At 38.5% G+C, this 12,094-nt stretch overlaps 1 protein-coding gene across 1 annotated transcript in view; it reads left to right on the plus strand.

Moving 5' to 3' along the window:
* GPC6 (glypican 6) overlaps window positions 1–12,094 on the plus strand; it is a 1,104,197-nt gene that overhangs the window by 554,282 nt on the left and 537,821 nt on the right. The window contains exon 3 of the mRNA XM_015082430.3: window positions 5,943–6,334. Coding sequence (XP_014937916.2) covers window positions 5,943–6,334 — 392 coding nt within the window. The remainder of the gene's footprint in view (window positions 1–5,942; window positions 6,335–12,094) is intronic.

A 12,094-nucleotide genomic window follows, 5' to 3' on the forward strand; every position in this document is an offset into this window, starting at 1 on the left:
GCAGTTAAGTTCACTGGGCATTGCCAGTGAACGTGAATGCAGTTGGCTTGGTGAGATCACAGCCATGACGTCAGGGTCCAGCAGGGCCAGCAGCAGGAGAGGCAGTAATGAAGCCAAGCAAAGAATAGCTCTGGACAAACAGAGCTGTCCAGAGAGGAAGTGAGGGTCTGGTAGGGCAGTCTTGTTGGACAGGGGCCACGAGGCCTTCTGTCTATAGATGCACAGGAACTTGGAGCATGAGAGAATATGAATGTGTATGTATGTGTTACTGTACAAGAGTTTGGAGGATGTCAGGAGGCTGTATTCATCATGTCCTGCTCTACAATGAGCTGTAGCATCTTCCTTCCTCTAAGGTGGGTCCGTGAAGTTATCACTAAGAGGAGCCCAGATCATATAGAGTCAAGGTGCATTTCACTGGATGTTCATGTTCATCTGTCTATCTACTTACTATTCACCAACTATTAAGGCCCTGACATATGACAGGCACCACACCATACATGGTAGTGGTAATATTGGCCACCAACAATCTTATCCGTGAATATAATGTGTATTTCAGCCCTTTCACCAAAGGTACGGCTCCTCGAGTTTATCTTGAAAGTAAATTGTGGGGTTTTCTTTCTATAAATATGCTAGTCTTTTCTTTTTTTTCTTTTTTCTTTTTTAATGTTTATTAATTTTTGAGAGAGACAGAGACAGAGTGTGAGCAGGGGAGGGGCAGAGAGAAAGGGAGACAGAACCCGGAACAGGCTCCAGGCTCTGAGCTGTCAGCACAGAGCTCGATGCAGGCTCAAACTCACAAACCGTGAGATCATGACCTGAGCTGTAGTCAGATGCTCAACCGACTGAGCCACCCAGGTGCCCCTTTTTAAAATTTTTTTAATGTTTATGTTGAGAGAGAGAGAGAGAGAGAGAGAGAGAACGAGTGGGGGGGGGGGGGCCGAGAGAGAGGAGAGAGAAAGTCCCAGGCAGGCTCCACTCTGTCAGCACAGTGCCTGATGTGGGGCTCAAACTCACGAAACCATGAGATCATGACCTGAGCCGAGATTAAGAGTCAGTCGCTTAACCAACTGAGCCACCCGGGTGCCCCAATGAGCTGATCTTTTTTCTCCATGTTTGGTATCTTATTTTTAGGCTTCTGAAATTTATCAGTAGAAAGTTAACTCTCAGCAGGTGGATTAAGAGTGGTTCTGTCTCCCCAAGGGACTTTTGATTATGTCTGGAGACACTTTTGGTTGTCAGTACTGGGGGTAGGATGTGCTTTTGGCATCTAGTACACGGGGGTACTTGATATCCTCGGATAACCAGGGATGCTACTTGATATCCTCGAGTGCAGGGGACAGACCCACAACAACGAAGATTGCCCAGCTCACAGTGTCAACGATACTAAGGCCGAGATCCCTGATACAGAGGACTAGCATCTAACCGTCCCTTCCACTTAAAGCTACACCTTGCCAAGGATGACACTTCATGTGCCAAGCACTCCCTGAGCAACAGCAGTGTTTATCTCTTCTCACAGAGTCTCACCCCCTGGAGAATTGGAAGAGATAGGCCATTTAGGGATCATGTATTCTTGCCCTCAAAGTCTAACACAGAAGAGTGTAAAGGGTGCTGGCTTCTTCCTCCATGAATGCTCCTCATTAACTCACTGTTTTCCTAATGGTCAGATCCGGCTATTATGTAAGCAAGGAGACTTCTGAAAGGAGAAATCATCTCACAAACTGTACCTGAACGCTGACAGATTATGCAGAATGAGGAAGGACAGCCATATTGACTTATCCTTGAAAAAAGCATGGGGGATGGGGTGCAGGGTGGTAACACTATTGTGTCTGTGAATCATAGCCCTTACTGTACATCCACTTTCCAAACCATTTTACCCTCCATGACAGCTCCTCTGGGTCTTTCCTTAACCAGACCTTGGACTCTGGGCTGACTGAACTCATTTAACATGCTTCTGTGGAGGGAAGGGTAGAAAGAAAGAGATTAGGAGACAAATACACTTAACATGAATATGTGGGTTTAAAGAAGCAAATTTAGGATACCTGCTTCCCCTGCCAGGACAGGTGCTATCTGTGACCATGTACAGATATGGTCTCCACTGACCAGGACCAAAGCCTTTCACATTCACTGGGTTATGTGATCACAGGAACTTATATCACCATCTTGAAGCACTCATTTTATTTTTTATTTCTTTTAAATTTTTTAACGTTTATTTATTTTTGAGAGAGAAAGGGAGAGAGAGAGAGAGAGAGAGAGAGACAGAATCCGAAGCAGGCTCCAGGCTCTGAGCTGTCAGCACAGAGCCTGATATGGGGCTCGAACCCACAGACCGTGAGATCATGACCTGAGCCAAAGTCAGACGCTTAACTGACTGGGCCACCCAGGCGCCCCTTGAAGCACTCATTTTAAACAAGCTTTCAATGAGAAGTAATGTGGGAAAGCATGAGAGCAGGAAAATGCTGCAATTTCTAGGTAAATGCTATACAGTACCTAATCCAGTCCCCATGTCCATTTCGCTTATAGAAGCATTAACGAGGTATTTCCAGCTTGATTGGGCAAAGCTTTTGCAGTGTCATTGGCCTGCAGATTCCTAGAGAGCCTCTTGTCTGCCTTTTCCTCTTGGTGGTCCCTCCCTTCAGCCCTGTGTGCACCTTACGTTTTGATCCATTCATTTGGAGTCTTCATTTGAAGCCTTTCTCAGATATCCTTAGGGCAGCTTTGGCTCTTCAGAGTTGATTTTTGCCCCTTCAGAGGCCTCTCCAAGTGATCAGGCAGCGTGGAGACTTTCTTTTTGCCTTTGGAACAGTGGTGGTTTTTATCTACAAGATTGTTCCCCCCACCCCCCACCCCCTTGAAGCAATCTGCCCTGCAGCAAACAGATGTCTGTACCCAGATCTCCCTTCTAGATGAATAAGATCCTTCCAGGGGCTAATGCTGGTTGGAAAAAGTGCTTTCGTGCATCTATGAAGCATAACTGAGCCCTAAGCAACAACTTTTGATGTGTATTTTGTGAATGGGGAAGAGAAAAAAATCAAAAACATTTTTTTTTCTGCCTAACTGTTTCTTGAGATGAAAATTTTTGTTGACGGAAGGCCTTACCCAACCTGAGGTTTGCCCTCGCCGATGAGACAAAGGTTGGATGGACATTGCTTTGCCTTACATTGTTCTTCAATTCCGTTCTCTGCACTGTTTGGGCATAATACTCCATCAGCAAAGTGGGGCTGATAACTGTCTTCCAAAACTCCATCCTGTTTGGTTTGCTGAGAAACAGTTTTCATCCAAGCATAAAATACTTTGTTCAAAGAGTCAACCTTCAAAAGGTGGAAGTCTAAGTCCACAGGCAGGCTAAAAATGAAATGAGTGTACTTATTTTGGGAGGACATTAGTTTTGCCTCAGTACCTCAGATGCCCATCTTTCATAAGATCTAAGATCAATGTACCTTAAGGTAGCAACATTTGTCATAATTGCCTGATACGTTAGCATCTTTCAATACCAAATATTAACTTTGACTATGAGATCACTAAACCATGTAATGATTTTGAACAAGGAATAATAGCTTGACTTTTGAGGGCCAGTGAAGCTAACAGCAAACTTTTGAGACAATGACATACTCTTATACAGAATTTAAGCTTGGAACCTAGTGAAATGTTTGTTGAGCCCTATTTATTGAAATATGAGGACTTGGTTTCATTATTCAATTATAAATACTAGTTTAGGCATATGGAAGCAAACCACATGACACAGAAAGGGAGCAGTCTGTTTTTAACTATTTAGCCTCAAAGCAGGCAGAAATCCAGCATCTTTCTATTCCCCATATCAGGAGGGGAAGAGCCTAAGTAATGTCATTTTCAGTAAAAGCAAACAATAAAAATTTCATCTTCATAGAGAAGCATTTATACCTCAAGTCTTTGCAGAGCGATGAGAATCAGAAGGTTTTTTTTTCCTTTTTTTTAAACCTCTTTGAAAATCCAGACCACACTATTGATTACTAACTATTCATTGCTGAAGGCAGTACTCTATTCAATAAATTAAGCTTTAATTCCTGAGTCCCACAAAATAATTGACCTCAAAAAGAAGATAAATGAATAGGCTGTCCTGAGCTCATGATTAGAATCCACTTTCTAGTCTCATTATATTCGTATTTTTCAATTCAGTGATTTTTCCATTCTTTCTTAGTTTTGTTCACAATCTATAACACCTTCCTGCCTGCTGCTATATCACCAAGGCCAACCTCTTTCCATTCTTGGTTTTGAGAATGAAAGATTTTAATATGATATTTTTATAATTTAGTATTAATATTGATAAATTAATACAGTTTCCATTTTAGGACAAGCTAGGTAACTAGTATTTCTGAAAACTTCTGAACTGTTCTTGATTTCATAAAATCCTAAATAACATAGATGTAGCATGCATAAATATTTTGATTAAGATAAGAAATATTTGGTGGCTTGTATAAGATCACACAGGATTTTACATGACTTAGGAAATCCATCAATTATTGCTGCCCCTGTAGCCAGAGAATTTCTATATTTAAGAAAGTATATTCTTTCATAGTAAGAAGGTAAACATGTGACCAGAGTCCTCTTTAAGGTTTGATGCTTTGGTTTCATTTGAAATCAAATATAAAATATCATTATTGCAGACACTATTTAAAGATCACAGCAGTAGTTCAATGTTAACATTATTCAGAATTGAAGTAAATCAAGGTCTTCTGATAAAGCAGAAATAAGGTACAGCTTCCAAGGAAACTGTGGAGAGATTCGTGGCTTTTTTCCTTCAGTGTCTCAGGAGAAAATCCCCCAGGGTTCCAGAAAAAAAGAAGTTATTTGTTTTTGTTTGCATTCCTGCTTTGATTCCTTGAGGCATCCTGGACTTGATTTGTCCTTCTATTACCTGAGAAGGGTGCATAGTATCAGAGAATAAAGAGAACTATGAGAGGTAAAACAGAATCCTTCTGATGTTGGGCACTTGGATTTATAAACTCAGAGGCATTATCTCTTCATCGTCTTTTTTGCCACCCCAAATCACATTCTGCAAATGGGATAACACTTGAGTTGACTCTACCCAGGCTCACTTGGTGCAAATGGATAGGTGCCCTGCATGCCTGAAAGCGTGTCTTGAGGGAGCCTAACGAGAGGCCTGAAGAGGCTAACAGCACCCAGTGACGTTAATTTCTTATTTCTTGCATCCTATAACTGAGTGTACTGCAGGGTAGCAGAGTTCATCTCTTGGTGTACTCTTTCATTGAGAACTTTTTAGGCAGAAATCCCAACAGCCCATATTTTATTCAAGTTCTATAAAATGATAGTTTATATTACCATTGCATAGTACTTCATAACTTTCTGATTCATTATGGCAAACTAAATTATGTTCATTATAGCTTTGGTATTAAGTGAATTTATTTGCATTATGAATCTCTGAACACTGATAATTGATTGCTATATATAGCAACTACAAAGAGTCCAAAATATTACATTAATGTAAATATCCCATTTATGAACTATTCCAAATAGCACCAATTTAATTGAATTTAGTGTTAGAACAGATTTGTAAATAGACTGGCACAAAAGTTTTTAGCCGTATGCATTTGTTATTATGTTAACGACAATACTTTGCAACGTACTTTGATTTGAGTTTAAATCAAATTAGGATTTTCTAAAATTTAATAATACATGAAAAAAGAATCTAGCTACTTTGGAGGAGTAATAAATGATACACTCCTAATGTTAACGGATGTTCTTTCAAATAGAAATCATGTGGTCTTCTGTTTTCTTTGACTCGTAGATCGTAGATGCAGGGCAAATCTTATTTAAAGGATTATCATCAATTCATTGATGCCTTAATCACAGGTTACGTTTTGTATGAAAGTTGTGTCTAAGTTAGGTAGATGCTGTGGGCATTCAAGGTCTTACTAATTATGAGTGTTTTCTTGGTTTATTTGCAGAATTTTTCCGAGAGCTCCTGGAGAATGCAGAAAAGTCACTAAATGATATGTTTGTACGGACCTACGGAATGCTGTACATGCAGAATTCAGAAGTGTTCCAGGACCTTTTCACAGAGCTGAAAAGATACTACACCGGGGGCAATGTAAATCTGGAGGAGATGCTCAATGACTTCTGGGCTCGGCTCCTGGAACGGATGTTTCAGCTGATAAACCCACAGTATCACTTCAGCGAGGACTACCTGGAATGTGTGAGCAAATACACAGACCAGCTGAAGCCTTTTGGAGATGTACCCCGGAAATTGAAAATTCAGGTCACCCGTGCCTTCATTGCTGCCCGGACGTTTGTCCAGGGGCTAACTGTGGGCAGAGAAGTGGCAAACCGAGTTTCCAAGGTAATTGAAAATCTGCTTTCTAATTGGTCTTTCTCTTCTGCTGTTTTTAAAACAACTGTTTAAACAACAACAACAACAAAAATTCAAGGTGAAGTTTCTCTGTTACAGTGGTCCTTGCTCTTAGAGTAATCGGATAAACGTCAAGGTTTAATTCTGTTTTACTTTTTTTTCTTGCTTTGTTTGAGAGAAGACAAGATTTCAATCCATTCCATGTTTGGAACATAGTGTCAATATTTATCAGCAATATAGCATGAATGGTGCAGAAACAGGCGTCTTGTAACTATGACCACTTGGCACTTCTGAACAGAGTTTTAAGAATGATAAATAATCATGAAACAGTCCATCCGGAGGTTATAATCCTCTAGGAAGTCACAAGGTGATAGTCTTCATGAGGTTTTCAAGTAGAGACAAGACACACCAGCTTCTGGCATTTCTTCTTCTTTATCACTTGCAAAAGTGGCCAAATTCCTCAGTAGTGGAGAAAGAACCCTTTGCTAACACCTGTAGAACTGGATTAGGGAGGAATAATGAATACAAAGTATAGATTCTGGCAGGGAATTCCTTTTGTTATCCATTAGCTTTGAAATTCAACGCCTCGTATTGCATCCGGCTTATGAGCAAGATAAATCACTAATACACATCTCGCCTTTCCTTGAGGATGTCTCTAAACCTTTAATGCAAGGGGTCTTTCTCCACTGCTTTCTTTAAACATTGACTGTTTCCTGTGTGTAGGATGTTTGCCTTTGTTTAAATTCTTCCTTGACATTCAACTGTTCTTAGGAGACGGGCTTGCCCATTTATGAGGTCAGTCCAACAAATAAACTGAAAGATGATTACTCTAAGACATAAAGTAAAAACAGCACATAACAGGAATCTGGTATTATGTCACCCAAAAAGGTCATATTTGTACAAAGATTAATGCCAAACACTACTTTCTTATTGCAGGGCTGTGGCAAAGACCCACATATTTCTCATAACTATTGGTGCTAACCTTCCATGTTTCTCTTTTCTCCACCTTCATATCCTCAATATTTACATCTTGGTATAAAGACTGTGTATACCCTTAAAAAATGTGTCTCTGTGACACTATTTATAAATTTCATAGCCATCCATTTTTAAATTACCTATTCCTACTGAGTTTGAGCATATGGAAAGAGTATTTTCAAGAGGCCTCTAAAAAGGATAATCACATGAGGCTTAATAATATAAAGGCCATATAACTCTGATGTTAAAAATGATGTTTTTTTTAAATTGAAAATCAGCAATATTCTGGATACCAAAGGAACTAGAGCCCCAAAAGTGGGTCGATAAGGAACTAGCCAGGTGGAATAGCAAAAGGAAATATGATCACCCGAGAAAGTCTGTAAAATATATAGAAGTACAAAAACTAAATATGTATCCCATATATTCTTAAGCAGAAAGTTTGTTTTTTTTAAAAAAAAAGATAACTTTAGTCACAGAGACTTCAAATTGAAGTCTTTGCTTCTGCTGGAGAATGAAACACACAGCCGGCTTTTAAGAAACACAAGATAAGAAATTCAAAGCGTGGATTGATCTGTGCAACATTCTGGACTCTTTACTTTGATTCTGTCTGAGTGTGAGTAACGTTTAGATGCACATATTTTGGCCTGGGGACGTTCTGGTGCAATAAGAGAATATTTTCTAGCAAAGTATCTAAAAAGTATCAGGGGAGACTGCTGCTGATTCTCTCTGAGTTCTCAGAAGATGGCATTAACAACTGCCCCTAGATGGCACCTCCCTTTTACCATTCCCTGACTATCTCAGTATGAGGTCTTTGTAGATCAAAATCGAATTTACTATTCTTCATGACGTGGAGGTTGACATCATGGAGCAACCACCAGTAGAATATGGCTTTTAATTTTTTTCTGGACATGATGAGGGATATACTCTGTAACACTGTGATCTTGTTTCTCCTGATCTTTCCATGATCAGCATTCATTTGCTGAGCAGCTGCTGTGGATTTGTGATGTAGTTTGTGGTCATGTAACCATGGAATGCTGACTGTTCTATGCAGATATTGGCTTGTCTGGCCTGAGTTTCATTAGCCCTAATCTATTCAAATCATAAGTCCCATGCTGACATCTGGGTGCCACCTTGTAGAAAGATAAACAGAGAGAAAGAGAGAGAGAGAGGGGTGTGGCTTAAAAGAAGCTGAACCTTTTTTTTTTTCTAAAATAATTTATGACTCAGGGATTTAAGTATATTACAAATGAACTTTCTCACCTAATGATTACCAGATGGTATGTAACTGACAAAACCAGAAATACATCTACTAGGACTGTTGGTATGCTGGTATTTTTTCAGCACCCAAGCTATTTTTTGTAATAAGAATAAAAATTACAAGGACTCAATATTTTAAGAGAAAAAGCAAGAATGGTGTTGGAGGAAAAAGCCCTTCATAAATCTGGGGCGTCCCTGTGGCCCGTTACTTGAGGGATTTGAGTTGGCGAAATGATTGCAGAAGAGGTAAGGAATTCAACGCAATATTCCCAAATGGAGATCAACAAACTAGGTTATCTCCTGCATCCTGGTTTGTAGAATACATTTTTTTCCTTCTGTTTCTTCTCTTTCAGTGGCTTCTCAAATCTTGGAAGATATCATTAATAGCTTCTAATTAATTGTTTTGACTGTAAAATGTATCCCTTTGGCAAAACACAGCCATTTGACACAAATGTTTTGACATGATATTATAGGGAATTTTTGTACCAGAAAAATGGAGGAATAATTTGGAGGCATCAACACAATAAGGGTTTAAACTTATCTTTGCCATCTTAGAGACAAAAGCCTTGTCTTCTTCTAGGCACTGAATGAAGCAAGTTAATTCTAAGTAACTGTAACTGGAGATCTGGTTCTAAGAAGTGTTAAATGATCCTCGAGTGAGTATCTGTGGTCAGTTAGCCAGGGTTCATTTACTATGTGAATGACTAATTTTGAGAGTGCTGAGTGTTGACAAAATATGGAGATTTGGTAACTTTCATACTTTATTGGTGGAAGTATAAATGGACGTGTTCACTTTGGATAACAATTTGAAAATACCTGTATCACTGAAAAAGTGTGTATCCCAACACTGCAGTTCTACCCCAGGAGTGGAACAGGCAGATATGTGCGTGTGTGTGCAGGCAGATATGAAGAATGTTCACAGCATTGGTTACAATAACATGAAAATTAGAAAAATCACAAATGTCCCATCAGCATACATGGTGATCTTGTCACACCATGAAATACAATGGAGCATGGAAAATAACTGAACGATAGCCACACTCATGGATGAATCACGGAAACCTCATTTTGAGAGAAAAACATTATCAGAGAATACATACGATTTATATAAAGTTCAAATAACGTAAAACAAAGCAATACATTTTATTTTATTTCAGAATAAAAATATATGTGATAGAAGTCTGGAGAAAATTTTTAAAAATTGAAAACACAAACATTAGATGGTCATTTCCTTTAGGGGTTAGGCTTAGAGATATTATAAAGGCGGGTTGTATAGGGATTTCTAAAGTTATTGGATAACATACTGTTTCTTAAGCTCTGGGCGATACGTGCGGTTGGAGGGGTGGATTTAAAACCATTTTAATGAAAGAGATTCAAATGGTGAAGACTTTGCCATTGTTCATCTCTGATTCTCTTCATCTGTGCAGATATGATCAAATCCCTGAGCTACCCCCAGTAGTTTATCAGACTTACTGCTGTTTGTAGACTTGTTAACTGTTCACTTTCCATGCTCCATATTGTGCTAAACTACACCAGGTAAGCTTGGAAGGCAAAGCTCTAAACTGAAGATAAAAGCAAATTTTGATAATGTAGTAGCCTGGAAAGAAAGAGTCTAGACTATTTCTTAGCATTGTCCCTTTATTAAAACACCACTCTCATACCCTTATATATACCCGTTTATGAGTAGAAACACGGAAGCCAGCTTGTCAGACACTGTGAAGCACACAGACAGAGGGCTCCATTAAAGAGGTGTTAATGTTGTCTGCCTAGACCAAGCTTCAACTATTTATCATGAAGGCAAATGTGGAAATGACTCTCCTGTCTTCACTGGTCCATCCTGATGGCTGTCATTCTGCTTTAATCAAAGTGACTTCTATGAGTAAAGACTGTAAATTATGTCAATAAAACTGCATCAATTATGGAAGTCATTTCAATGATTCGTTCCAGACAGTTGGGTAGATAGTAGAGCTGGGATCCAGAGAACTTGCCCTATTGCCAAATACCGTCATGTATCCCTTGTCCGTCTGTATGTCCGTCTGTCCATCCATCCATCCATCCATCCATCCATCCATTCACCTACCTAAAATCCTTCTTTCTTGTGGGTCATGACTTTGAAAAGAAAGTTTGACTTACAGTCTTTAGTAAGACCAAAAAGTTTCATCAGTAGACACCTGTCAATGTCTGCTACACAGACTGTTTTTGCATGAAGAGCCTCTTAGCTGGTTCATATACCTGAGTAAACAGCTTTGCATTAACATTGCAATGCCAAGAAAGCAATAAACAGAGTCAATTTTCAATAAATGTGGTTGATGGACTATAAGGCTGAAAAGTTTATCATCAAATTTGATGAAATGAAGGCTATGAAATACGTCCATTGAGAGCGTTCTCTGATCACAATGGAAAACCATTCTGAAGAATTTACCATTGAGATAATTTACAAGAGAAATGGTATTCTATTTAGCTGTTTGCTTTGGAGAAAGAATTTAAGATATAAAGTAAGACCACCTTTTATAGCTATCACCTGACTCATTTGTATTGTTCCTTTTATGGTGATATTTTAATTGGAGTTGATTTTTATGGAGTCATCCAAAAATGAAACAGACCACAAAAAGGTCTTAGGTGAATGAAACCTTTTTATAATTCTTCTGTGGCTAGCGTATTCTCTTCTGTAATTGTTGATTATTCAGTGTAAGTTACTTCAATAATATACAGTGTTAGGAAGAATAGGTAAGCTTTTTAAAATTATCAATAATGCTTCTATGTTTACAACTTTTAAGTCAGCATAAATAATACATGCTTGCTGCTTTATGATGGTGGTGTGGGCATTATATTTAGAAAGTACTTAGCAGTCAATAAATAAATAATATCATGATAAAAATAGTAACAAAATGATATTAGTACTAGGAGCCATGACAATGAAAATAATGTAATTCATTGAAAATGTATGAATTTTAGCCTGGTCTAGGTGCTGTGATAAGCCCTGAAAATCACAATAATATAAGTAAATCCCACTGTCAGAAGAAGGAAAGAACATTTCCCCTCAAGTATAGCATGTGGGATTCTGCAGATGGATTTAGAGAATTAAGAGAGACAGTCTGTTTTGATTAAAACACTTCGGTTATTTTGATTAAAACAGTTAAAATATCTTATTAGTTTTAAGTTCTCTTGTAAACTACATAGCTTAGATGTATGCTTTTGAAAAATAGTTGAGATAAGAAGAGGGTAGAAATTGAGGAAAATGAAGCCATTTATATCCAATGCACTAACAACTATTTGTGTCTTCTTTCTTTTTGTTCCCTTTTGTAGCTTGTCTCTCTAATACCTATGCCTGAGTTAGGCTACTTTATTTTAAAATTATACTATCTATTGGGATTCCATTAAAATGAGCACGTTTCTCGTCATTGAAATTTGATTGTGAAATTTTATCCATTTTGGAAGAAGTTAATGAGTTCCTTAACTCTGTGAATACAACATAACTAGGAAATGTTTGAGAACCACAGTTCTGCTTATACTGTACCA

This window comes from Acinonyx jubatus, chromosome A1 (genome assembly GCF_027475565.1).
Source record: "Acinonyx jubatus isolate Ajub_Pintada_27869175 chromosome A1, VMU_Ajub_asm_v1.0, whole genome shotgun sequence".
NCBI classification, from domain to species: Eukaryota; Metazoa; Chordata; class Mammalia; order Carnivora; family Felidae; genus Acinonyx; species Acinonyx jubatus.